Genomic DNA, 27,795 nt, shown 5'->3' with positions numbered 1-27,795 from the left:
AAGGCTTAACGAAATTCTGGTTGGACTTTTGCAAGTGGCCTCCCAGGATGGTTGCTTACTTTGCGTCAAAGGATCTGTGTCAGACTGACTTCCTTTGAGTGACATTCGCTGCTCCGATGTTCGATGACTTTGTCCATCAGAAGGGAAGGAATGCATCAGGGGCTGTTTCAGCTCTGCCCTCCTCCCCTTCGGATGCCCCACGTGTCCACGAAAGGACTGCCCTTAGCTGATCGTTCTCCACCCCAGAGTGTTTCACACGCTGGTAAAGAAGAAGCAATGGAGCTCTTCTTTTTGATGATGCTCTGGTCCCCGCCATCCCCCATGGTGAATAATGAATCTTGAATGGCATGAAAAACTCTGACACGTGAATGTATCCACTGTGTGAATGCACTGTGATTCTCCTCTAGTAATGATCATGTGGCCACGAATGATGGACACTTCTCTACTGGGAGCTTATTCAGGTGGCTTCTGGATGCCCTGACATGACCCCAGGGATTTCTATGGCTCCTGCTGTCAGAGTGACAACATACTCTACCTCGTCCTGTGCCCACCTGTCATGAGCCTGCAATCAGCCATTTATCCAGCTTCTCTTCAGTGCGAGGTGGGATTCAGGGCCGCAGTCAAGGTGCTGCTCATGTCTCCCTTTGAATGAAGCAGAGCAACTATGACTCTACTGACCCTTCCCAGCATGAGACCAGATTGAAGGATGGCTGGGATACTCCCAAACTCACACTAAAGGACAGATTGACAATTTCTATAGGGCCACCCTGAATTCAGCCAGTACAGTCCCGAACTAAGCTCTCACTAGGAAAGATAAGGCTGAGCCCCGGATTTGAGGGTTGGGGAATAGGAAGCTGTCAGTTGACTCTACCTTTCCCTAGAAGGGGAAGGTATGGGGTGGGGAATATGCTCTGCCCTCCCCTCATGCTCTCACCAAGGATTAAGGCTGTGTGGACATACAGAGAAGACACGTGCCATCCACTCCCATGGAACCTCACTCCTAGTGACACTAATGCCCTCCAAGCCCATCCCAAATCCCAGGAGCCAGTAGTAGGAACAGCATATTAGACACCAAGTTCCTTTGGAGAAATTGCTTCCAACAATTCTGTTGTACAAAAGTCTTTGTCATCTATCCTGTGATCTGTTGGGGGGAGGGGACAGTGCATGTATGTTTTGCCGAGCAGACAGCCTGGGGCAGTGGCCCAAGCTTCCTCCATAAACAGCTGCAGGTGGGGCAGGAGTGAGGCAGGCCTCCCAGAGAGAGGTTTTTGTACGAGCCTGTGTCACAGTGTATCGTGTTCGGCGGAGGGACCCAGCTGACCGTCCTAGGTGAGTCTTCCCTTCCCCCTCCTTCCCTGCTTTCCCAGGAGTTTGGGAAATTTTCTGCTGTTACTGCTCTTTCCTGCATCTTGTCTCAGCTTGTGGGCTAGCTTTCACCCCAGATCCCAGCCCTTGGGACCCTGAACTTTTCCCACCCCTGCTTTTACTGTCCTGCCTGCCTCCACTGCTCACCATCAGTCCTTCACTTCTGACCCAGAGACAGAGACATGGGCAAGATGACCTGTCGACTCCTTTGTCGCTCTGTCAGGGTCACGCTGGACTCTAGACAGGCTCTGTTCTGTTTCCCCTTCTGGGATCCTGTTGAACCAGATTTATTTCTGGGGGTCACTAGTGTCCCATCACAAGGGGAAGAGAGGCTAAGGACTGCTGAGAAGGTGACCACCTGGAGTCTTAAGAAGGACTCAGAACCCTTAGGGCCAAGGCTAGAGACACAGGTCAGAGGTTCAGATAAGGTCCCTGGGACAGTGGGACCATAATCAAAGGCAGGGAATGTCACAGGGGTGGAAGGGCTCCCCAGAGCGTGCATAGAGCTCCCGTGCAGAACCCCGAGCTGGCCTGGGACCCAGAGAACCTGCAGGAGAAAGGACACAGGAGGGAGGAGAAGGTGCTAGAAGAAGGGTCAGGGAAGGACAGGGTATGAGGACAAGGTGGCACCTGGTCTCTGCAGGACACACTTCCTCACACAAAAAAGGCAGAGTCTATGGCACAAAAGCTCTGGTGATATGGCCAATTTGCCGGGGGTGGAGGGATCTCAAGTGTACAGTGTGAGAGACCGAAGGACAGACAGACTTCTGTTTCATCAGCAAAGAGAGTGCAAGAATCAGAGATTTGGGGGGGGGGGGGGACTGACCCTAAAGACCCTAAGTCGCCCAGCACAAAAATATCAGGTCAGAAATGTTCATGGATTGACCCAAAATGGAGGCCAGAGAGATCACATGACCTTTTTTGAAGACACACAGACAGACAACAACAGACCCTGTCTTTTATCAGGTAAAGGCAGAGCCAATAGGGTGAGAGTCAGACGTCAGTGTGACAGAAAGGTGTCCAAAATGACAGGTGATGGGAGGTGTGCTATCTCAGGAAAATGGGAAGCTGCTTTAGGAATACCCCAGACTGTCCCCCATGGTATGGACCTTTAGACCCAGAGTGGTCCCTGAACTAGAGGTTCTGATAGGACCTCATGAAACTGTACCTACATCAAGACTGAGACCGGGGGCTCCCAGGTGGCGCAGTATTCTCTGACCCACAACCCTTCCCTCACCCTACAGATCAGTCCAAGTCCCCACCCGCAGTCACTCTGTTCCCGCCCTCCTCTGAGGAGCTCAGCAGCAACAAGGCCACACTGGTGTGTCTCGTCAGTGACTTCTACCCAGGCAATGTGACCATAGAATGGAAGGCCAATGGCAGCCCCGTCACCCAGGACGTGGAGAGAACCAAGCCCTCCAAACAGAGCAAAAAGTACGTGGCCAGCAGCTACCTGAGTCTGACGCCCGACAAGTGGAAATCCAGCAGCAGCTTCAGCTGCCAGGTCACGCACGAGGGGAGCACCGTGGAGAAGACGATCGTCCCCTCAGAGTGTTCCTAGGACCATGGGTCCCCCACCTTTGGGGGCCTCTTCAGACAGACACCCTTTCCTCCAGCTCCCACTGTAGCCCTGAGACTCCTGCACTGGTCCTCTCAGACTGGGCAGGACTCACTCCCTCCCCACTTCTCCTCCTTAATAAAAACCTGATCATTTATCATCCGACATTTCTGATGTGTGTTCTGTTCTCAGGGAGTCTCTAGGTCAAAAGGTCCATAATACAGGGCAGAAAAGTAATGACCTGAGATTCCTTCTACCCGTCAACCACTCGACCAACCCACCAAGGACTTGAATCAGCTCTGAGTACCAGAAGGAGCCATCACCCAGAGCAGGAACTTGTCCTGCAGGCTGGACCCCCAAATGTAGTCTTTGACACCTAGGAAGGGATGAAGGTTGAATGAGAGAGATCCAGGGGCTGTGAGTGGGGATCAGGGGAAATGAAGAGGGACCCTGAGGGCATCTGTGGGCTACAGATGGAAAGATGGCGGAAGAAACCCTTGAGCCAAGTCTATGGCCTTTAGGAACAGACACTGAACTCCTCTGGCCCATCGATGAATCCAATAGGAAAAGACATTACCAAGTGAGAGCTTTATGGTTGGCCCGTCACCATGGACGTTGGAAAGCTTTGAACAATGCATTTCATAAGTACAATCATCAACTTTGACCATGCATGTTAGCTAAGTAAAGATACTGATAAGTCCTGCAGCAGAGAAACAGTTTAATATTATCTAACCTAACAATTGCCCAATCATGTTCATGCTCCCTACCAACTCAGGGAGCCTCAGAACACTCTTCCAGGCATGGTTACTGGTGCAGGGACCATGGGGTGAGGGTGAGGCCCGAGGAAGCTCAGTTTATGTTCTGATGAGACTTGGCCAAGGTCAGGCTCAGGGTGAACCTAGCAGGGAGCGGGGGCCACCATCATGAAGTTTTAAGACCTAAAGTCAGATCAGGGAGAGAGTGGTTATGGTTGGTTTATGGATGGAGCAGGTGATGTCAGCCAACATGTGGAGCAGGGGAGGAAGGTGCTGTTTATGTCTTCATTAGAATGAAAGAGAGCAACAGCGCTACTACCAGAGGTCCCAGCGAAAGACCAGATTGAAGGATGGCAGGGATACTCCCAAGGTCACACTAAAGGACAGGTTGATATTTACTACAAGGCCACCCTGACTTCATTCAGTACAGTCCCAAACTAGGTTGTCCCTAGGGAAGATAAGGCTGAGCCCCTGATTTGATGGTTGGGGAAATAGGAAGCTGCCAGTCAAATCTGTACACAGGCCAACCTGCCTTTCCCTGGGAAGGAGGGTAGGGGATAAGGAATGCACTCTGCCCTCCCCTCACACTCTCCCCAAGGATTAGGGCTGTGTGGACATATAGAGAAGACACACGCCATCCATTCCCATGGAACCTCACTTGTAGTAACTCAAATGCCTTCCAAGCCCATCCCAAATCCCGGGAGCCAGTCGTAGGAACAGCATATCAGACACCAAATTCCTTTTGGGAAATTGCGTCCAACAATTCTGTTGTACAAAAGTCTGTGTCATCTGTCCTGTGATCTGCTGGGGAGTGGAGGTGGGCAGTGTGTGTGTCCCACCAAGAGCAGACACCAGCCTGGGGCAGTGGCCCAAGCTTCCTCCATCACAGCTGCGGGTGGGGAGCTCTGGGGTGGGGCAGGACCTCCCAGAGAGGTTTTTGTATGAGTCTGTGTCACAGTGTTTCGTGTTTGGCAGAGGGACCCAGCTGACCGTCCTAGGTGAGTCTCCTCTTCCTCCTCTTTCGCTGTTCTCTGACAGCTTTGGGAAATTTTCTGCTGTTACTGCTCTTTTTCTGGTCTTGTCTCAGCTTGTGGGCTAGCTTTCACCCTGGATCCCAGCCCTTGAACTCTGACCTTTTCCCATCCCTGTTCTTACTGTCCTGTCTGCCTCCACTGCTCACCATCAGCTCCTCACCTCTGACACCAGAGGAGTGGACACAGTTACCTGTCAACTCTTCTATCTGTCTGTCAGGAGCAGACTGTCCGTCAGGGTCAGGCTGGACTCTTAACAGACTCTGCCTGTGTTCTCTGATGGGCTCCTATTAGATGAGGTTTATTTCTGGGGCTCAATAGCAGACCCCATCTCAAGGGGAAGAGAGTATAAGGACTACTGAGAAGGCGACAACATGGAGACTTTAGAAGGACTCAAAATCCTCAGGGTCAAGGCTAGAGACCCACAAGTCAGAGGTTCAGGGGAGGTCCCCGGGACTGTGGGACTCATAATCAATGGCCGGGAATATTTCAGGGGTGGAAGGCTCCCCAGGGCCTGCATAGAGCTGCCATGCAGAACCCTGAGCCGGCCTGGGACCCAGGGATCCCTGCAGGAGGAAGGACACAGGAGGGAGGAAAAGGTGGTGGAAGAAGGGTCAGGGAAGGACAGGGTATGAGGACAAGGTGGCGCCTGGGTCTCTGCGGGACACAGTTCCTCACGCAAAGAAAGGCAGAATCTATGGTGTGAAAACTCCAGTCATATGACCCATTTTTCTCAAGTTGGGGGGATACCAAAGGACTATAGAATAGAGAATCCCAAGGACAGACAGACAAACTTCTGTTTGATCAGCAAAGGTCCTATCCAGTTAGAGAGGATGCAGGAGATATAGATTTAACTGACCCCTTAGGGCAGAGAATCTAAGGCCCCAGCACAAAAGTATCAGGTCAGGTGTGTCCACAGATTGACCCAACAGGAGTGATACGCAGAGCTCATGTAATCTTTTCTGGGGACAGACAGACAGGCAGACAAAGACGGACCCTCTTTGAATATTAGGAAAAGGCAGAGACAAGAGGTTGAGAGTCTGTGTGGCAGAAAAGGATCCAAAAGGAAAGGTGATGGCAGTGACTTTGTCAGGGTTTCCCTGGAAAAAGGGGAATTGCTTTAGGAGCATCCCAAACTGCTCGCCATGGCATAGACCCTCAGATCTGGGGTTGTTCCTCATAGGACCTCATGAAACGGTACCCACATCAAGACTGATGTCTAGGGCTCCTAGGACCGATACTGAGCCTTTGACCTCCTGCCCCACCCCACCCCACAGGTCAGCCCAAGTCCGCCCCCACGGTCACTCTGTTCCCGCCCTCCTCTGAGGAGCTCAGCAGCAACAAGGCCACACTGGTGTGTCTCGTCAGTGACTTCTACCCAGGCAGCATGCAGGTGGCCTGGAAGGCCAATGGCAGCCCCGTCTCCCAGGGCGTGGAGACCACCAAGCCCTCCAAACAGAGCAACAACAAGTACGCGGCCAGCAGCTACCTGAGCCTGACGTCTGACAAGTGGAAATCCAGCAGCAGCTACAGCTGCCAGGTCACGCACGAGGGAGAAACCGTGGAGAAGACAGTCGTCCCCTCAGAGTGTTCCTGAGACCATGAGGTCCCCACCCTTGGGGGTCCTCCTCAGGCACCCCTTTCTCCAACTGTCTACTCTACTCCTGAGAGTCCTACCCAGGGAAGACCAATCTGGGCGGGTCTCACTCCCTCCCCATTTCTACTTCTCAATAAAGACTTGATCATTTATCATTTGACATATCTGATGTGCATTTGTGCCTGGTTGGGTCTCTAGGTTAAAGGGTGATTAACCGAGGAAGGGGACAGTTACAACATGAAATCTTATTTACCATTGTCCCTCCACTGTTTCCTCCAGTAACCCCGTAGACTCTGAGTGCTGCTGGAACCCCTGACCCAGGGCAGGAACTTGTCCTATGGGGCTGGCCCCTGGGATAGACTCCTTGTCACCGGGGAAGTGAGAAGGGTTGAGTGAGAAGGATCCAGGTGCCCTGAGGAGGAATCAGAGAGAAGTGAGCAGGGTCACAGGTTTATGTTCAGATGTTTTAGGGATCAATGTCAGGCTCAACATTACCCTAGCCGGTGGGTAGGAACCTTAATCATGAAGAGTGTGGACAGCGAACTAGGTAATGGAGAGAGTTCATTTACGGTTGGATTATGGATGGAGCCAATGATTTCAGCTCCATGAGGTGGGAGCACAACAATACTGGGTCAATGACAAAGGGCACCATCCTGCGTCCAGAGAAAGCATCCCTGATTTTCCCGAGGAGAGAGATCAGTTCAAAAGCAGGATTAGAGTTGGAGGGGGGGGGCAGATTAGCTCAGGGCAGAGTGAGTGTGATCTGAGGGCCATAGCAAGGTCGAGCTTCCCTGGTGACGCAGCATCCTCAGATCCTCTGTGCACTGTTCCCCTCAATCATCGCTCACTGTGGCTCAGCTCCTAGTGCACCTGCAGCCTGGTGTCAGAGACACACTCCCTCTCAAGTCCCTGAGATGGTGGGGTCAGCTCTCAGAAGTGCAAGTCCAAGAGGCTGTTGGGCCACAGCTCCCGGACTCTCTTGGGCCTCCCTGCATGAACCTTTGCGTCATCAGCGGCATGGATCTACCCTTTCCACAACTGCTGGTGTCCAGGACAGCCCAGGGACAGAGACTGTCAGGACAGGGAGCTCTAGAACCATAACAGAACAGAAGAAGGGGCAGCCTTGGAGCTTGATCTCAAGTACCCTTGCCTCAATCACAGCCTAAAAGGTGGAAGGAAGATTAGGGGGTCCTAGTGTCCCACAGCATATCTGACCCCATTCATGAATCTGAATGTTGAGGTCCCTTTAGGGAAGGGACCACCCAGGTATCCCACATCTTGATGGCGCTGCTAGAATGCCAGGGTCTAATGACCTCTGATACTATCCTTACACTGATTTCCTATTTACTTTTTGTAATTATTTTTATTGTGGAAAACTTGGAACACAAAATTAAAAAGGCAGGTAAATAAAAATGACCCCACATGTCTATCAACAAGTCTCCCCAAATCACCGATTCGCTGATGATGCTGACCCACCCATGACAGAGTAACTCCTCTCTCATGCAATGTTTTGAAACAAATCCCAGATATCATAACTTTTCATCTGTAAATGTTTCATTGGTGTGCTGAAAGATAAAACCTAAGTAATAACTACAATATCATGATCAAACCTGAGCAGAAATTTTCTATTATTTCTTAATATAAAGAATTAGTTTCTCATCAAATGGCTCATACTTGTCATAGTGTATTTCCTTGATTATATTTTTGGTACAGTTATATTTGGTCATTTTTGCTTGTTTGTTTTCTTTTTTTTTAATAGATTGATTTTAGATAAAGAGAGAGGGAAGCATTTATTTGTTGTGCTACTTAGTTGTGCATTCACTGGTCACTTCCCGTATGTGTCCTGAATGGGGATCAAACCTGTAACTTTGGTGTTTGATGATGATGCTCTAACCAACTGAGCTAACCATCAAGGACCTGCTTGTTTTCTTTACATATGAGGATTAGATAAAGTTTGACATAGTGATGGTGAATACTAGGTCTGTAAGTATCTCCCAAATAACTCTAACTTTTCCTTACAAAGAAGTGGCTGCAGGGGTCAAGTTTCCGGTCTTAGGGAGTCTCCCATGGTCAAGATGCAGTCCCCAGCCTCCCCGAGCTTTACCTAGGTGGGACTCTCTGCTTCATTTTCCTGCAAAATGGTTCTGAGATAGAAAGGATTGACAAGATTCAGGTGTGACATTTTGATGAGAACACTTCCTAGGATGTTTGGCTACCTCCATCCAAGATGCCCATGTAAAATCATAGCTCATTGAATAAAGTCATCTTCCCTCTGATGCTCAAATCCCAGGTTCATCAGTTGGGATGGAATGCCAAGGGCACTATTTCAGATCTGTCATCCTTTCTTCTGGGAAGGTTGCAACTAAGGGAGGCCTTTCAGATATTCTCTGCTCTCCCAGGAGTGTGTTTCATAGTTTAGTCAAATATATAGATTTATATAAATGCTTGGTCTTTCCCTTAATAGAGCAGATTATAAAATGATGACCTGGTTCCTACAATTTTCTGAAGGTAAACAATTAATATTGAGAATCCTGGTGAACTCTAGGCTGTACATGTGCATATTGTGTTTGAATCCACTTTTCTTGATGATGAAAGCGTAACCTTCTTAGGTGGCCCCAGGATCCTCCAGTATCATCCCAGAAGACTTCAGTAACTCCTGCTTTCTGTTGTAACAATATGTCCTAGGCCCAGCTTGTGCCTCTCTCATCTCAGGCTTGTAAAGGAATATTTGCCCCCTGTAGCCTGGGTCATTTTAGTGGGTGGTACACAAGGACCACTATCGAAAGGCTAGCTCACACCTCCTTTCTGAATAAGACACTCCCAGACACAGCAAAAAAAAAATCAGATGAGATCCTGAGGAGGCACAGGGGATCCTAAAAGTTTTCCCTGAAAATTAAGGTTGGCATGTCCTCCTAGAACCAGCCCAGGTCTCCCTAGAGATTCCCGTCCCAATCTAGGAGAACCCTGGGGAGTCGGAAAGGGGGAGACCCACGGAGTTCCAGCTGGGGTCAGATTAATACTCTTATGGCCAAAGTGAGACTAAGAGACATTGATAAGAGTGTGGTGGTTACGGGGGGAGGGGGGAGGGGGAGAGGGAAAGAGGGAGGGGGAGGGGCACAAAGAAAACTAGATAGAAGGTGACAGAGGACAATCTGACTTTGGGTGATGGGTATGCAACATAACTGAACGACAAGATAACCTGGACATGTTATCTTTGAATATATGTATCCTGATTTATTGATGTCACCCCATTAAAAAAATAAAATTATAATTAAAGATAAAAAAAAATACTCTTATGGCCAATCCATTCCAGGGCAACCTGCACTTCTTGTGGGGGGGACTAGAGACATCTGAGGGTGCCTCCTGCCATCATCCTGTGGTCTCACCAGTGGATCAGAGTTCTGTCAACTCTATACAGAAGAGAAGCCATGTTTCTTACATAGAACTCTTCACTCCTTAGGGAAGCAAAAGCCCTCTTGTAAACTCAAACCCACACCTGAGCAATGGCTAGTGGGAAAATCACCTCCAACATTCCCACTTCCTTCAGGCAGCTTTTCCAAGAAAGCAGCTGCTGGGCACAAGGGGTCACCTGCTGTGTTTTGTGCTAGGAGTGGGCAGGGCAGGCATATGGGCTCCCCTACTGGGCAGACACCAGCCTGGAGCAGTGGTCTAAGCTTCCTCCATCACAGCTGCAGGTGGGGACCCAAGGGGTGGGGCAGGGGCCTCCCAGAGAGAGGTTTTTGTATGAGCCTGTGTCACAGTGTCGTGTGTTCGGCGGAGGGACCCAGCTGACCGTCCTAGGTGAGTCTCTTTTTCTACCTACTTTACTGTTCTCCCCCAAAATTGGGCAATTTTCTGCTGTTTTTCTGTATCTTCTCTTAACCCCAGCTCAGACTAATCCCAGAGAGGGGCTCCAGGGGGACTGGCCTCATACCCTCTCTAGTAGAATCTGCTGCTTGCCTTAGCTGCTTTCTTCACCTCTGACCCCAGACAGGAGACTGACCAGGCCCCAAAAGGGCCAGGAGAACGGTGGGTCTCTCAGTCTTTTTTTTTTTTTTGTCTCTTGTGGACCAGCTTTGTCAATGAGGTGATTAGAAAACCTCACCGACAGGGGAAAAAAAATGAGGAAAACCACCTTGAAACCTTAAGGGACTCAGATCCATGAGGGCTGAGAAGCCAGATGTTCAGAGAGGGTTCCTGGGGCTTTGGGTCTTGGGATCCAGAAATGGGAATGACATAGTGTGAAGGGGATCCCCCAGGTCTCTCAGGATCTTCCATGCAGAGTCTCTAGGTAGCCAGGGACAGGAGGGAGGACAGAGTGAGAAGGGGAACACACTGGAGGCTAAGATCATAGAGGAGGAAGACAAGGGAGGGGTGGGCGGGGATCCTGAAGGGTCTTGAGGGATACCTTCCCCAGAAGTACAAATCTCTGAGGGAACAGGGGCAGATACCTCAGCATGAAATCCTCAGGATAATCAAACCACCAGAGGGGAACCTTCAATCAAGTCTGCAGGTGGGAGAGACATAAGACAGGAAGACAGACTCTCCCTGATCAGTAATATTTCCCCCAATAGCAAGGTCCAAGAGAGGCATTTTTCAGTAGAAATCGACCCCTTAAAAAAAAGGCTCAGAGCAGCTTGAGGTAACAAATACCCCAAGATTGATTCCACAGGACACCAGAGCACTATCACCTTCTCTGATGAAGGACAGACATCCACACACAGAGCTATCTTAATGGCGGGAGACAGACAAGAGGGTGAAGGTCAGCAATCTATGAAAATGGCCAGTGCTTAACTGGGTCTGAGGATAGTGATGGTGGGTCTCCATCGTCCTAATAGCCCAGGATAGAGGGGAATTATCTGAAGAAAATCTCAAACCAAACTCTCTACCATAAGCCTCAAACCCAAAGTGGTCACTGAACTGGAAGACCAGATTGGGTCCTCCTGACCATGTGACCCACACCAAGACTGAAGTCAGAGCCTCTGAAGATAGATACAGAGCCTCTAACCTTCTGTCCTTCCCCCACCCCACAGGTCAGCCCCCGTCCCCACCTTCGGTCGCTCTGTTCCCGCCCTCCTCTGAGGAGCTCAGCGGCAACAAGGCCACACTGGTGTGTCTCGTCAGTGACTTCTACCCAGGCAGCGTGCAGGTGGCCTGGAAGGCCAATGGCAGCCCCATCTCCCAGGGCGTGGAGACCACCAAGCCCTCCAAACAGAGCAACAACAAGTACGCGGCCAGCAGCTACCTGAGCCTGACGCCCGACAAGTGGAAATCCAGCAGCAGCTACAGCTGTCAGGTCACGCACGAGGAGAAAACTGTGGAGAAGACAGTCATCCCCTCAGAGTGTTCCTAGGACCCTGATTCCCCAACCCTTGGATAATGGAACCACATGACCCCTGCAAAATCTCCTTACCCAAACCCAATAACCCTTTTCCCAGAACCAATCTACTCTCAATAAAGTATCATCATTCTCAATCAGATATCAGGATCTGTGCTCATTTTACTTTTATATATTGTTTTCCAGAACCCTACCACCCCAAAGTTTAATATAGTCCATTTACTGGTTAGAAAATAGCCAAGAGAAATTCTTCATGTTGACTTAAGGGGGAATTTGACTCCTACTCAGAATGTTCCAAAACAGAGGATAAGGAAAGCATGACTCAGGAGAGCCCACCTCGGCAACTTCCTGAACTGTGATTCCTCCTGTGAATACAGTCCACGAAAAAGGTCCTCTTCCCTCGGTCCCCATAGAATCCCACTGGATTCCCCCCCCCCAAAATCCTCAGTCTTCCCATTCACATGCCTTCCATGGCATCTACCCCATCAGGAAATTTCTCATCCTCACAGCCTAGAGATGCTATTGGGGCTTACAGCAGCTGCCCCCTCCTGCTTCCCAGGGACACGCACTGTGCTTCGTTTACCAGTCTCCCGCTGACACGCCACACCCCGTCACTCTCTGTGCCCCAGTGACTCACTATCACACTCCCCCCATAACACCCTGGTAACACTTGCCACATTGTCACCAGGATCTTAGGCAGGGGTCCCCAAACCTTTTACACAGGGGGCCAGTTCACTGTCACTCAGACCATTGGAGGGCCGGACTATAAAAAAAAACTATGAACAAATCCTTATGCACACTGCACATATCTTATTTTAAAGTAAAAAAACAAAACGGGAACAAATACAATATTTAAAATAAAGAACAAGTAAATTTAAATCAACAAACTGACCAGTATTTCAATGGGGACTATGCTCCTCTCACTGACCACCAATGAAAGAGGTGCCCTTCCGGAAGTGTGGTGGGGGCCGGATGAATGGCCTCAGGGGGCCGCATGCGGCCCGTGGGCCGCAGTTTGGGGACCCCTGGTCTTAAGTGTATGAAAGGTGCCTCGGAGACAAGACAGATCTCTCTCCATCCCCTCTCAGATCGAACCATCACTGATCCCACCACAAGATCCAGTGTCCCATCATCTAGGGCGACCAGCCTGCACCACTGTCATCAACAGTCAGATTCTCAGAATGGGCACCTGACTACTCTGTAAATTACTCATCTATAGAGGAGTTCAATCTCAGTTTTAAGACACACATGCACAAGCACACAGACATACGCACACACACAGGAATACACACGCATACAATGCACAAAAACATATACTCACACACGTTTTCTTCATAAAGACACAAGCCATTTTACAAAATGCCCTTAGAGGGTATTGTTCTGAATGGATCCAGGAAAGCTCAGCTCAGGCAGAAGATGCTACAGCAGGGACCACGGTGGACACGAGCACAGACAGGCCTGTCACTGCAGTCCTGGGTTGTGGGATCCAGAGACAACCAGTGACAAGACATAGGACTTGCCGGTCCAGGATGAGAGTGGAATTGGAAACCTGAGGACGGGTGTGGAGGGAGTCTGGCCACAACCAGGGGCTGACCTGGGAGGATGAAAGAGTATTCGCTGAGAGCAACACTGTGTCAGAAAAAAAAGAGATGACAGGCCTGTGTGCCCCTTGAATGAGCCCTTACGATGACATACAGGACCTAGAATACAGGCGAAGGCCCTGAGCGTTGGGACCCCACTAGCAGCATGCAGTTTCAGTCCACGGGTACAATGTGTTTCCCAGGTTGTGCAAGTGAATTTGTGAAGCAGGACATGTGTCATTCATAAGAACTCTGTAGAAGAAGCCCTGCCCGGATAGCTCAGTTAGTTAGAGCATCGTTCTGATATGCAAAGGTTGCAAGTTCCATATTCCATTAGGGCACATACAAGAATAAATCAATAAAAGCAAAAATGAGTGGAACAACAAATCGATGTTTCCCTCCCCTTTCTCTCGCTTCTCTCCAAAATCAACTAAACAGTATTTAAAAAAAAAAAAAAGGTGGAGTTGGAAAAGACAACAAAACACACCTTACTACCACAGAAGAAACAGTGCCGGGAGCAGTGAGACACTCCCGCATGGCAAGGGGCACGGAATAGTCAGTTCCAGAGCTAATTCAGCCCGTGCACCCACAAAAAGAGAAGAGCTACACCAACAGTGCTGAGAAGATTTCAGTGACTGTCCCACTGTACCCTGAGGCTGGCCAACACAGGGCAAAAACACTGGAGTGCAGAACACTGAGGAAAGTTCCACGTGCTGAGGGTGAATGTGACTCCCCCCCACCACACTTCCCTTTTTCACCCCCAAAACCCTATCCAACCTTATTCCTGAGAATGTGAGGGCATTAGGACTCCCCAGAATTCCCAGCACTGAAAAGGGGTCCCAGCTCCATGATCCCGGTGCATAAACAGGCCTGTTCACCAACTTCTCCATGACGATATGTCATGAGCTGGGCCAGGGCACACTCCTCCCCTAAGATGGAATTAGATGAAACTTCTAAGTTCCTATTAGATCTTTCTCTGCAATGCTACTTCACAATAACCCAGGATGCATGGAATCCTACAAGTCCACTGAATTGAAATCCATCGCCAGAGCCACCCCCTCACCCTCCCCTCTCCCGATCAGCCCCCGTGACAAGGAGGCTGGTCTTAGGGCTCCTGTGCAGCTGCAGGTGGGTCTGGGCAGGCGGTGGAGGGGGTGACAGGAGGTTTGTGTTCGAGGCTGTGTCACAGTGTGCTGTGTTCGGCGGAGGGACCCAGCTGACCGTCCTCGGTGAGTCTCCCCTTCTCCTCCAGCTCTGGGTTCACAGTGAATTGGGGGTTCATTTTTCACGTTTTTCCATTTAGATCGAAATGGGATTTATTTCACCCCGGCCTTCGTAACCTTCCCCTTCTTTCTGTTTGCCACAACTCCCTGATCCCTCTTCGGTCTCTGAGGACCTTCTCGGACATGATAGAGGTCTCCCAGGCACCGTTTTCTGCCCCTTCTCTCATTGTGACCCTGAGATCTCTCTCAGGGGACATTCTCCTTGAGCCTCTGGGATGGAGGGCTCCACCGGTCTCTGAGCTCCGGGGTCTTAGGAGGGTTAGGGGCTGACTGACCGTGAGAGAAGGACTCTGGCTGGGCCTCCGGGGCTATGGAGTACGGGTGCTAAGCTGTGACACACTACACTAAAATTGTGCGTCATTTCTATGTTGTGTCTCTTTTGAGAGTGAGGTGAAGCTCAGTGAGGAGCTTGAGTCTTCACTGGGAACATGGAAAGAAATGGATTATCAAGGCAAGGTGAAACACTGAAAGCTGGTCTCCCATGAGATGACCTGGAGTGCTGGCTCCCCCCTCTGTCTCCAGAGCGGGAGGTCCCTCACACAGAACAGGTGTCAGGGCAATCTGGAGGCGCCAGTGATTCCTGACTCCTATGACCACGGGAGAAGAAATGTCAGAACAGATGTCCAGAACAGAGGCTGGGGATGCCTCCTTGGATACGTGAAAAGTACAGGCATATTTAAAAAGAAGAATGGGCCCTGGCCGGTTGGCTCAGCGGTAGAGCGTCGGCCTGGCGTGCGGGGGACCCAGGTTCGATTCCCGGCCAGGGCACACAGGAGAAGCGCCCATTTGCTTCTCCACCCCCCCCCCCTTCCTCTCTGTCTCTCTCTTCCCCTCCCGCAGCCAAGGCTCCATTGGAGCAAAGATGGACCAAGCGCTGGGGATGGCTCCTTGGCCTCTGCCCCAGGCCCTAGAGTGGCTCTCCAACCCCTGGTGGACAGAGCGTCACCCCTGGTGGGCGTGCCGGATGGATCCCGGTCTGGCGCATGCGGGAGTCTGTCTGACTGTCTCTCCCCATTTCCAGCTTCAGAAAAAAAAAAAAAAAGAATGTCCTAAGACAGTCAGATTCCCCTAGGATTACTTTACTGAGAAAAAAGAACCCTCAGAACAGGCCCAGAACCAGAGTAAGAACAGAGCAGTCAAGACTCAGAAAAAACCAAGTTCACCCCTGAATCCAGCATGGTGGCTGTCACCCCATCCCCACCTCTGGAGCTCAGGACTGTTCTCTGTGGAGAGGGGGGCAGACGGCTGAAACCATGAGAGCAGGGGAATGGGAGTAAGAAACGCCCTTCTCAAAAGAAGGACAGTCGAAACCCAGAAGAGACACACGTCCTATGTGAAGACCCTGGGGAGAGCAATCAGCTGGGAGACCTCAGACAGACAGATGGCCCAGGTCTCTGAGGACAGATTAGTTTTCAAGGTGAAAAAGCCAGAAAACGGTAGCAGAGGGAGGGCTGGGAGCTCATGAGGACTGTGAGCCTGAGGAAGAAAGGATGGGCGACATGGGACCAGGACCCCCAAGTCAGGCATGACGATGATTCTTCCTACAGGAGTTACGTGTCACCTCCCATCAGTGACATGACAAAGGATAGCAAAAGCCAGACTGAGGTCCATTCCCTGGACCTGAGAAATTGGTCCCACATTAAAGGCGAGGTAAGGACTTGCCGAAATGCATACTGAGCCTCTAACTTCCGGTCCCTCGCCCACCCCACAGGTCAGCCTCCGTCCCCACCTTTGGTCACTCTGTTCCCACCCTCCTCTGAGGAGCTCAGCAGCAACAAGGCCACACTGGTGTGTCTCGTCAGTGACTTCTACCCAGGCAGCGTGCAGGTGGCCTGGAAGGCCAATGGCAGCCCCGTCACCCAGGGCGTGGAGACCACCAAGCCCTCCAAACAGAGCAACAACAAGTACGCGGCCAGCAGCTACCTGAGCCTGACGCCCGACAAGTGGAAATCAAGCAGCAGCTACAGCTGCCAGGTCACGCACGAGGGGAAAACCGAAGTGAAGACACTTGTCCCCTCAGAGTGTTCCTAGGACTCTGAGCCAATAACTCTCGGCCAGACACCACATTCCGCTCTCCCCACTGTAGCCCTGAGACTCTTGCCCTGGTCTGCTCAGACTGGGCAGGTCTCACTCCCTCCCCACTTCTCCTTCTCCCTAATAAAGACCTGATCATCTATCATCTGACATTTCTGACGTGTGCTCTGTGTCGACCATGTCTCTGGGCTGAGGGGTGGCAGCCCCCATGGAAGGGGAAGCTCCAGCATGGAATCCTGTTCCCCAGAACACCCACCCGCCTAAATCCCCCGGGACCAGTGGCCTCTTTTACTGGCGAGCCATGACCCAGAGGATGAATCCTCCTGTGGGGTCAGGTCAGGACGCAGTCCTTGTCACTGGGATGGGGAAGGGCTGAGGGAAGGCATCTGGGCACTGCCTCTGAGTCGGGGAGATAGGAGGAGGGTGCAGAGGGCAGCACTGGGTCTAAGGCAGAAATAGGGGAAAAGAAGACCCTTGGGACGAGCCATGCTCTTAGAGGCACAAAGATTTCACTTCTCTGCTCCCTGAGGACACCCAGTATGGAGAAACAGTACAGAGTGAGGGTTTTCCCTTATCCTGACATTATAGAGCTGCAGAAATCTTAGAACAACACAGGCTAAAAGTACAGTTCTCAACCTTCCACAATGAATCTAACTAACTAAGGAAAGACACTGACTAGTCCTGTGAAGAGAAACAGGAGGTTTACATACGGAGCAGGTGGCATCAGTCATCATGAGGGAGGACAAGAAATTACAAAAACACCCTACTGGGCACCAAAAGGGCACCCCATGATGTCCAAAGGAGAGCGTGTCAATGGGAATTCAGGAGTGAACTGAGACAGGACAAAACCCCTCAGGGCAGCGTGAGTGTGCCCTCAGGGACACAGCACGCCCAGGCTTCCCCAGCAACACGGAGCCCAGATCCCCTCCCCTCAGCTCAGTGCTCCACACCCACGTGGCTCAGACTCCGGTGCAAACAGTTGCTCTTACCTCACCCAGGGTGTGCTTGTATTAAAATAAAACAGGTGAAATGCAGATTCCTTCTTTTTATTTACCAAATTACAATACAATGACATGATTTCCTGCTAATCGACAGTGAGGACTAATGTTTAATCCCAACAAGAGCTCTAAACTATGAACATATCTGCCCTGAGAATACACTGCCGTGATTCTCTAGTGACGATGGCAGGCTCTTGGCAAGTCATGCTATTTATCCACTGGGAGCCTCTTCAGGTGCCTCCTGGGTTCCCCGACATGACATGACGCCAGGAGCAGCAGTGGCTCCTATTATGGATGACAACATGTTCAGTGCGCACTCTGTGTCTCTTCAGTCAGAGGCCTAAAATTGACCATTGATCTGGATTCCCTTAAGTAGGACGTAGGATTTAGGGCCATGGTTGGAGTGCTGCTCATGGTTTCCTTGAAAAATTCAGGGCATCATTGGACCACCAGACCCTCAATCTATGACCCCAGATTCTGGGTGTGGCAGGGGAGTCTCCCAAAAATGCCACTTTGTGTGCGCAGACTGGCATGACTTGCAGTACAAGTTGAGAACTTCTCAGGGCAATGCCATATTAACATTCCCCAGGGAAGGTGAGGCTGAAACCTCACGATCCAGCTGGAGTCCCTGGGACGCTTCCGATGGCTACTGCTCTCCAGGGCCCTTGCCTAGTCCTAGAAAGATTAGAGACACACCAAATTCTGACTTTACCAACGATCGTGTCCTCTCAACCCTGAACCAAGAGACCTCCTGTTCATTTCCATGAACCTCACTCTTCACTGACAAAAATGCATTCCAAGAAATCATTGCCAAGCGTGCTGAAGTTCGTGGAAATATGGTCTAGACAACAAATACATTCGGGTTCCTGATTTTTCAGGGTTGCCAGGACAGCACGTGGAGTCACCTGTCCTGTTACATGTAGTGGATGAACTCTGGGTGTGGTGGGGGCTGTAATTCCCCATGCAGAGCAGGCACCAGCCCGGGGCATGACACAGGCTTCTTCCATCACAGCTGCAGGTGGGGGGCTCAGGGGGATAGGGGGCAGGACCTCCCAAAGAGAGGTTTTTGTACGAGCCTGTGTCACAGTGTTGGGTGTTCGGCGGAGGGACCCAGCTGACCGTCCTAGGTGAGTCTCTCCTTCCCCATCCTTCCCTGCTCTCCCAGAGCTTTGAGCTTTTTTCTGCTGACTTTGCTCTTTTTCTGGGCCTTGTCTCAGTCTGTAGCCAAACTTTCACCCAGGATCCCAGTGTCTGGGGTCATGATTTTGTTGCATTGTTGTTCTTACTGTCCTGTCTGCCTCCATGGGTCTTCAACAGCCCTTCAACTCTGACCCCTCTGGCAGAGAAATGGACAGGCTGACCTGTAGACCCTTCTATCAGTCTGCCAGGGCCAGGCTGGGACCTACACTGCTCTTCTCTGTCTCCTCATGTGGGTATCATTTTGAGTAGCTTTGTTGTATCAGGGAACTTGTGTCCCCTTCTCACGGGGAAATGGGCGCTAGGAGGACTGAAGGGGTGACCACAGAAAGGCTTTTAAGGGGCCAAGAAATTTCTGAGCCAAGTCCGGGGTCACCAGGGTCACACTTATAGGAAAGTTTCCAGGGCTTTGGGCCCCAGGATTCAAGATCAAAAAAATTAGGGTGGTAGGGAGGCTCCCTAATGGGGCTTCTATGCAGAGAGCTCAGCCAGCCTTGGACCCACGGGACCCTGAAAGAGACAGGACAGTTTGACAGGACTGCTCTGGAGGCTAAGGGCTGGGGGAAGGACAACAGAGAACAGAAGGAAGGCGGACTGCGTGGACTCCAGGAGACACTTCCCAGTAGCACAAATCTCTGAGGGAACAGAGGACAGACTCTTCAGTGTGAGATCATCACGATAATTCACCACCAGAGTGAAGCCTCAGGTCAAGTCTTCAGATGGGAGAGACCTAAGGACAGGCAGACAGACTCTCTCTGGTTGGGAAATATTTTCACCATGAGAGAAGACCAGGAGAGGCAGGTTGCAGGATGAGTAGACCCCTGAGGAGCTGATACGAAGGCACACAAGAGCCCCAAGTTGGCCCCATGGAATGTCAGTGCACCATCACGTTCTCTGAGGAAGGACAGAAACCCCAGCCCAGACCCCGTTAGAATGTCTGGAAGAGGCAGCACATCAGGAAAAGGTTACAAGTCTGTGTGCATGGTCAGTGCCAGAGTGGGTCTCAGGACCAGGGTGGCGGGTCTGCAGCCTCCTGATATTCCAGCGTGAAGGGGATTTGTGTGAGGAATTCCCCTTCATACAGTCTCTCTGGCATAGCCTCAACCCCAGAATGGTCACCTGTCCTGGGACCAATCGGGTTCTGAGGACATGACCGCACATCAAGACTGAGGTAAGGAGCTCTCAGGGTGGTTCTGTGTGTCTGATGTCCTCTTCCTCCACCCACAGGTCAGCCCAAGTCAGCACCCTCGGTCACTCTGTTCCCGCCCTCCTCTGAGGAGCTCAGCGGCAACAAGGCCACACTGGTGTGTCTCGTCAGTGACTTCTACCCAGGCAGCGTGCAGGTGGCCTGGAAGGCCAATGGCAGCCCCGTCTCCCAGGGCGTGGAGACCACCAAGCCCTCCAAACAGAGCAACAACAAGTACGCGGCCAGCAGCTACCTGAGCCTGACGCCCGACAAGTGGAAATCCAGCAGCAGCTACAGCTGCCAGGTCACGCACGAGGGGAGCACCGTGGAGAAGAACCTTGTCCCCTCAGAGTGTTCCTAGTGTTCCCAGGTCTCTGAGACACTAAACCCACAGGAGTTGAACCACATAACCCGGGAAAATCTCCTTACCCATCCCTAATCCTCCTCTCCCTGAACCCAATCAGCTCTCAATAAAGTATCATCATTCTCAATCAGATATTGGGCTCTGTGCTCATTTTTGGTTTATGCGTCTCCTGATCTCCAAAACCGCCAACGCGGAACACAGTCTTTTTACCTGTGGGAATGGAGACTGGAAAAGTCTTCATGTAGCCTTAAGGGTGAATTTGACTCTTTCCCAGATAATTCCAGACAACAGGCAGTGGAAGCGTGACCCAGGAGAGCCCACCTCTGCATCCTCCCTACCCTTGCTTCCTCCTGTGGACGTTGTTCACCCACAACGCCCGCTATCTTAGGTGCCCATGGAATCCCACTGAATTCCCTCCCAAATATCTGCAGTCTTCCCATTCACATGCCTTCCATGGCCTCTACCCCATCAGGAAATTTCTCATCCTCAAGCCTAGAGATGCTATTGGGGCTTACAGCAGCTGCCCCCTCCTGCTTCCCAGGGACACGCACTGTGCTTCGTTTACCAGTCTCCCGCTGACACGCCACAGGACCGTCACTCTCAGTGCCCTGGTCACTCACTTTCACACACTTTCCATGACCCTCTGCTAACACTAGTCACATTGTCACCAGGATCCTAGGTGTATGAAAGTTGCTGGGAAGACAGCCCTGATCTTCTCTCTTCATCCCCTCTCAGACCAGACCACCACTGATCCCAACACAAGGTCTAGTGTCCCATCTTCTCAGGTGACCTGCCTGCACCTCTGTCAAATCAAGAGGCAGATTCTCAGAATGGGCCACTGATTACTCTGTAAACTACTCATCCCTATAGGAGTTCAATAAGAGATTTTACACATACACAGTGACACACACTGTCTTCCAAATGCACATAAGCATACACTCACACACATAGTGTTCATACAGACACACGCCTATTTACAAAACGCCCTTAGAGGCGATTGTTCTGAATGGATCCAGAAATGCTCAGGCTGAATGTGCTACAGAGGGGACAGCTGGGGAACACGAGCACATGGTCACAGAAGGCCAACTTTGTGGGATCTAAAGAAAACCGGTGTCCAGACAAAGGAACATTCTAGTCCCGGTAGATGGTGTGGCGTGGACACCTGAGGAAGTACATGCGAGGGAGTCTGACCATTACCAGGGACTGATGTAGGAAGGATGAAAGACTGAGAGCTGGGCGGCATGCTGTGTCCTAGAGAGCAAGATGCCAGGCCTGTGTGTCCCTTGCAGGAATGCTGGAGATGACCTACAGGAGGACCTCGTATGCAGAGAAGGCCCTGGGTGTTGGGGTCCCTCCCACTCACAAGATGCAGACTCAGTCCAAGAGCCAAATGTGTTTCGCAGACAGTGCGTACATCCTGTGCTGTGACTTTGGCGGACATGTGCATTCAGAAGGCGTGTAGAAGACAGCAGACGCCATGGCTGGGTTGTTCAGTGGGTTAGAGAACCGGCCTGAAGCAACAAGGTTGCAGGTTCCATCTCCGGGGGAGGGGGAGGGGGAGAGCACAAGCAAGTGTCAAACAATAAATGCATAAATCAGTAAAAAGACAAATCTAAGTTTTTCTTTCCCTCTCTCTCCTTCTTTCATGTTTACTCTCTAAAATTAATTGATAAATAATATTAAAAAGAAGAAAACAACAAGAAGCTCACACCCTGAAACCTCACAGAACGTACAGTGCTGGAGGCACCCACAGCCTCCCGCACGGCAAGGGGCTGTCATCTGTCTTGTCCAACTCTATTTCTCCCCAGGACCCGCAAAGAAAAAGATTCCCAAACGGTTTTCAGGGGGCGTTAGCGACCGTCCCACTGCTCCTTGAGACCAGTCGAGCTGAGGTCAGGGACAGTACAGTGCTCGTCCCTGCAGAAGGTTTCATGCTGGAGGGGGAGGAAAGTGACCTCCCCCACCTACACTTCCCCTTCCCAGGAGTAACCCTGCTCGACCTCATCTGCGGGACCGCTGGTGGCATCCACCATTCCCAGCTATGCTGTGGGGAAACGGCACCATCATCTCTCTGAGTACACAGACCTGCTCACCGATTACATCATAACCATAAGACAAGACCTGGGCCAGGACACAACTCCTTTTCTTAAAATGGAATTCCTTTAAAATTCTGATTATTTACTAGCTCATTGTCTGCAACGCCATTTCAATATCACCTAGGATGCATGGAATCCTACAAGTCCACTGAATTGAAATCCATGCCCAGGGCCACCCCCTCACACCCTCCCCTCTCCCGATCAGCCCCCGTGACAAGGAGGCTGGACTTGGGCTCCCTTGCAGCTGCAGGTGGGTCTGGGCAGGCGGTGCAGGGGGTGACAGGAGGTTTGTGTTCGAGGCTGTGTCACTGTGTTATGTGTTCGGCTCCGGGACTCAGCTGACCGTCCTAGGTAAGTCTCCCCCTTTCCTTCCTGCTCGGGGTTTAGAGTGAATTGGGAGTTGATTTTATGCCTTTTTCCATTGAGTCTAAACTGGGGTTCATTTCATCTTGGCATTCTGTAACCTTCACCTTTTTTCTGCCTGTCCCAACTCCCTGTTTCCTCTCTGGTTTCTGAGGCACCAGCTGGGGACGGGATACAGGTCTCCGAGACACCGTTTTCTGTCCCTTCTCATTGTGACCCAGAGATCTCTCTCAGGGGACATTCTCCCCAAGCCGCAGGGATGCTGGGCTTCAGCCAGTCTCTGAGCCCTGGGTCTTAAGAGAGGTAGGGGCTGACTAATCATGAGAGAAGGATTCCACCTGGGTCCGGGGCTATGGAGTTGGGGGTGCCAGGCTGGGACCCACACCACTGGACGTATGTGTGTAACAACTGTGTTGCGTCTATTCAAAGTGTCTGGTGAAATTTATTGAGGGGCTAGTGAGTTTTCACTGGGGACCTGGAGAGAAGAAGGACTGTCAAGGCAAGGACACAGACAGGAAGGGGTCTCCCAAGAGAGGGCCTCGGGTGCTGGATGCCCCATTTCACCTCCAGAGCAGAAGGTCCCTCAGACAGAACAGGTGTCGGGGCAATATGGAGCTGCCGTGATTGCCTGACTCCTTTGACCACAGGAGAAGAAATGTCAAAACAGATGCCAAGAGTAGGGGCCATGGATGTCTCCCCAGATAGGTGACAAGGACCGAACTATTCAAATATACAAACTTCCTAAGACAGCCAGATTCCCCCAGTATCACGATACTGAGCAGCTAGAACTCTCAGAACAGTCCTAGACCCAGACTAAGAACAGTGCAGTTGCGACTCAAGGAAAGCCAAGTTCACCCCCTGAACCCAGCCCCGTGGCTGACACCCCATCCCCACCCACCTCTGCAGTTTGGGATGGTTCTCTGCGGAGAGGGGAGCAGAGGGCTGCAACCATGAGAGCAGGGGAATGTGAGCATGAAACGTCCTTCTCGAATGGAGGACAGTCGAAACCCAGAACAGACACACATCCTGTGTGAAGACCTTGGGGAGGGCAATCAGCCGGGAGACCTCAGACAGACGGATGGCCCAGGTCTCTGACAACAGATGAGCTGTCAAGGTGAAAAAGCCAGAAAGCGGTAGCAGAGGGAGGGCTGGGAGCTCATGAGGACTGTGAGCCTGAGGAAGAAAGGATGGGCGACATGGGGCCAGGACTCCCAAGTCAGGCATGACGACGATTCTTCCTACGGGAGTTACGTGTCACCTCCCATCAGTGACATGACAAAGGATAGCAAAAGCCAGACTGAGGTCCATTCCCTGGACCTGAGAAATTGGTCTCACATTAAAGCTGATGTAAGGACCTGCCGAAATGGATACTGAGCCTCTAACTTCCGGTCCCTCACCCACCCCACAGGTCAGCCCCCGTCCCCACCTTCGGTCGCTCTGTTCCCGCCCTCCTCTGAGGAGCTCAGCAGCAACAAGGCCACACTGGTGTGTCTCGTTAGTGACTTCTACCCAGGCAGCGTGCAGGTGGCCTGGAAGGCCAATGGCAGCCCCGTCACCCAGGGCGTGGAGACCACCAAGCCCTCCAAACAGAGCAACAACAAGTACGCGGCCAGCAGCTACCTGAGCCTGACGCCCGACAAGTGGAAATCCAGCAGCAGCTACAGCTGTCAGGTCACGCACGAGGGGAAAACCGAAGTGAAGACACTTGTCCCCTCAGAGTGTTCCTAGGACTCTGAGCCAATAACTCTCGGCCAGACACCACATTCCGCTCTCCCCACTGTAGCCCTGAGACTCTTGCCCTGGTCTGCTCAGACTGGGCAGGTCTCACTCCCTCCCCACTTCTCCTTCTCCTTAATAAAGACATGATCATCTATCATCTGACATTTCTGACGTGTGCTCTGTGTCGACCATGTCTCTGGGCTGAGGGGTGGCAGCCCCCATGGAAGGGGAAGCTCCAGCATGGAATCCTGTTCCCCAGGCCACCCACCCACCTAACTCCCCTGGGTCCAGTGGCCTCTTTTACTGGCGAACCATGACCCAGAAGGTGCATCCTCCTGTGGGGTCAGGTCTGGACGCAGTCCTTGTCACTGGGATGGGGAAGGGCTGAGGGAAGGCTTCTGGGCACTGCCTCTGAGTCGGGGAGATAGGAGGAGGGTGCAGAGGGCAGCACTGGGTCTAAGGCAGAAATAGGGGAAAAGAAGACCCTTGGGACGAGCCATGCTCTTAGAGGCACAAAGATTTCACTTCTCTGCTCCCTGAGGACACCCAGTATGGAGAAACAGTACAGAGTGAGGGTTTTCCCTTATCCTGACATTATAGAGCTGCAGAAATCTTAGAACAACACAGGCTAAAAGTACAGTTCTCAACCTTCCACAATGAATCTAACTAACTAAGGAAAGACACTGACTAGTCCTGTGAAGAGAAACAGGAGGTTTACATACAGAGCATGTGGCCTCAGTCATCAAGAGGTAGGACTAGAAATTACAAAAGGCACACTCCTGGGCACCAAAAGGGCACCCCATGATGTCCAAAGGAGGGCGTGTCAATGGGAATTCAGGAGTGAACTGAGACAGGACAAAACCCCAGGGCAGCGTGAGTGTGCCCTCAGGGATACAGCACGCCCAGGCTTCCCCAGCAACACGGAGCCCAGATCCCCTCCCCTCAGCTCAGTGCTCCACACCCACGTGGCTCAGACCCCGGTGCATACAGTTGATCTCACCTCAACCAGGGTGTGTTTGTATTAAAATAAAACAGGTGAAATGCAGATTCCTTCTTTTTATTTACCAAATTACAATACAATGACATGATTTCCTGCTAATCGACAGTGAGGACTAATGTTTAATCCCAACAAGAGCTCTAAACTATGAACATATCTGCCCTGAGAATACACTGCCGTGATTCTCTAGTGACGATGGCAGGCTCTTGGCAAGTCATGCTATTTATCCACTGGGAGCCTCTTCAGGTGCCTCCTGGGTTCCCCGACATGACATGACGCCAGGAGAAGCAGAGGATCCTATTATGGATGACAACATGTTCAGTGCGCACTCTGTGTCTCTTCAGTCAGAGGCCTAAAATTGACCATTGATCTGGATTCCCTTAAGTAGGACGTAGGATTTAGGGCCATGGTTGGAGTGCTGCTCATGGTTTCCTTGAAAAATTCAGGGCATCATTGGACCACCAGACCCTCAATCTATGACCCCAGATTCTGGGTGTGGCAGGGGAGTCTCCCAAAAATGCCACTTTGTGTGCGCAGACTGGCATGACTTGCAGTACAAGTTGAGAACTTCTCAGGGCAATGCCATATTAACATTCCCCAGGGAAGGTGAGGCTGAAACCTCACGATCCAGCTGGAGTCCCTGGGACGCTTCCGATGGCTACTGCTCTCCAGGGCCCTTGCCTAGTCCTAGAAAGATTAGAGACACACCAAATTCTGACTTTACCAACGATCGTGTCCTCTCAACCCTGAACCAAGAGACCTCCTGTTCATTTCCATGAACCTCACTCTTCACTGACAAAAATGCATTCCAAGAAATCATTGCCAAGCGTGCTGAAGTTCGTGGAAATATGGTCTAGACAACAAATACATTCGGGTTCCTGATTTTTCAGGGTTGCCAGGACAGCACGTGGAGTCACCTGTCCTGTTACATGTAGTGGATGAACTCTGGGTGTGGTGGGGGCTGTAATTCCCCATGCAGAGCAGGCACCAGCCCGGGGCATGACACAGGCTTCTTCCATCACAGCTGCAGGTGGGGGGCTCAGGGGGATAGGGGGCAGGACCTCCCAAAGAGAGGTTTTTGTACGAGCCTGTGTCACAGTGTTGGGTGTTCGGCGGAGGGACCCAGCTGACCGTCCTAGGTGAGTCTCTCCTTCCCCATCCTTCCCTGCTCTCCCAGAGCTTTGAGCTTTTTTCTGCTGACTTTGCTCTTTTTCTGGGCCTTGTCTCAGTCTGTAGCCAAACTTTCACCCAGGATCCCAGTGTCTGGGGTCATGATTTTGTTGCATTGTTGTTCTTACTGTCCTGTCTGCCTCCATGGGTCTTCAACAGCCCTTCAACTCTGACCCCTCTGGCAGAGAAATGGACAGGCTGACCTGTAGACCCTTCTATCAGTCTGCCAGGGCCAGGCTGGGACCTACACTGCTCTTCTCTGTCTCCTCATGTGGGTATCATTTTGAGTAGCTTTGTTGTATCAGGGAACTTGTGTCCCCTTCTCACGGGGAAATGGGCGCTAGGAGGACTGAAGGGGTGACCACAGAAAGGCTTTTAAGGGGCCAAGAAATTTCTGAGCCAAGTCCGGGGTCACCAGGGTCACACTTATAGGAAAGTTTCCAGGGCTTTGGGCCCCAGGATTCAAGATCAAAAAAATTAGGGTGGTAGGGAGGCTCCCTAATGGGGCTTCTATGCAGAGAGCTCAGCCAGCCTTGGACCCACGGGACCCTGAAAGAGACAGGACAGTTTGACAGGACTGCTCTGGAGGCTAAGGGCTGGGGGAAGGACAACAGAGAACAGAAGGAAGGCGGACTGCGTGGACTCCAGGAGACACTTCCCAGTAGCACAAATCTCTGAGGGAACAGAGGACAGACTCTTCAGTGTGAGATCATCACGATAATTCACCACCAGAGTGAAGCCTCAGGTCAAGTCTTCAGATGGGAGAGACCTAAGGACAGGCAGACAGACTCTCTCTGGTTGGGAAATATTTTCACCATGAGAGAAGACCAGGAGAGGCAGGTTGCAGGATGAGTAGACCCCTGAGGAGCTGATACGAAGGCACACAAGAGCCCCAAGTTGGCCCCATGGAATGTCAGTGCACCATCACGTTCTCTGAGGAAGGACAGAAACCCCAGCCCAGACCCCGTTAGAATGTCTGGAAGAGGCAGCACATCAGGAAAAGGTTACAAGTCTGTGTGCATGGTCAGTGCCAGAGTGGGTCTCAGGACCAGGGTGGCGGGTCTGCAGCCTCCTGATATTCCAGCGTGAAGGGGATTTGTGTGAGGAATTCCCCTTCATACAGTCTCTCTGGCATAGCCTCAACCCCAGAATGGTCACCTGTCC

The 27,795-nt window shown here is 51.5% G+C and overlaps 1 protein-coding gene and 4 gene segments (V, D, J or C); all 5 read left to right on the top strand.

Moving 5' to 3' along the window:
* Window positions 1–16,691, top strand: part of LOC136392856 (immunoglobulin lambda-1 light chain-like) — a 50,261-nt gene extending 33,570 nt beyond the window's left edge. Inside the window, 2 exon segments of the V gene segment in view lie at window positions 14,402–14,453; window positions 16,219–16,691. Of these exon segments, the coding sequence occupies window positions 14,402–14,453; window positions 16,219–16,538 (372 nt within the window).
* Window positions 1–27,795, top strand: part of LOC136392851 (immunoglobulin lambda variable 5-45-like) — a 758,839-nt gene that overhangs the window by 709,732 nt on the left and 21,312 nt on the right.
* Window positions 1–27,795, top strand: part of LOC136392853 (immunoglobulin lambda-1 light chain-like) — a 528,499-nt gene that overhangs the window by 483,449 nt on the left and 17,255 nt on the right. Inside the window, exon 3 of one of the 2 annotated variants that reach the window (XM_066365536.1) lies at window positions 4,639–4,676. In XM_066365536.1, the coding sequence (XP_066221633.1) occupies window positions 4,639–4,676 (38 nt within the window). The remainder of the gene's footprint in view (window positions 1–4,638; window positions 4,677–27,795) is intronic. The other variant, XM_066365537.1, reaches the window with a different exon arrangement.
* Window positions 1–27,795, top strand: part of LOC136392855 (Ig lambda-1 chain V regions MOPC 104E/RPC20/J558/S104-like) — a 501,112-nt gene that overhangs the window by 472,760 nt on the left and 557 nt on the right. Inside the window, 1 exon segment of the V gene segment in view lies at window positions 22,698–22,733. Within this exon segment, the coding sequence occupies window positions 22,698–22,733 (36 nt within the window).
* Window positions 17,800–20,418, top strand: LOC136394663 (immunoglobulin lambda constant 6-like). The segment is given in 4 exon segments: window positions 17,800–17,848; window positions 18,065–18,133; window positions 18,598–18,666; window positions 19,964–20,418. Coding segments are annotated over 4 exon segments (507 nt in total).

The sequence above is a fragment of the Saccopteryx leptura genome, chromosome 2, assembly GCF_036850995.1.
Source record: "Saccopteryx leptura isolate mSacLep1 chromosome 2, mSacLep1_pri_phased_curated, whole genome shotgun sequence".
NCBI lineage: Eukaryota > Metazoa > Chordata > Mammalia > Chiroptera > Emballonuridae > Saccopteryx > Saccopteryx leptura.
Note: the sequence above shows the minus strand (reverse complement) of the source record. Positions and strands in the feature narration are given on the sequence as shown.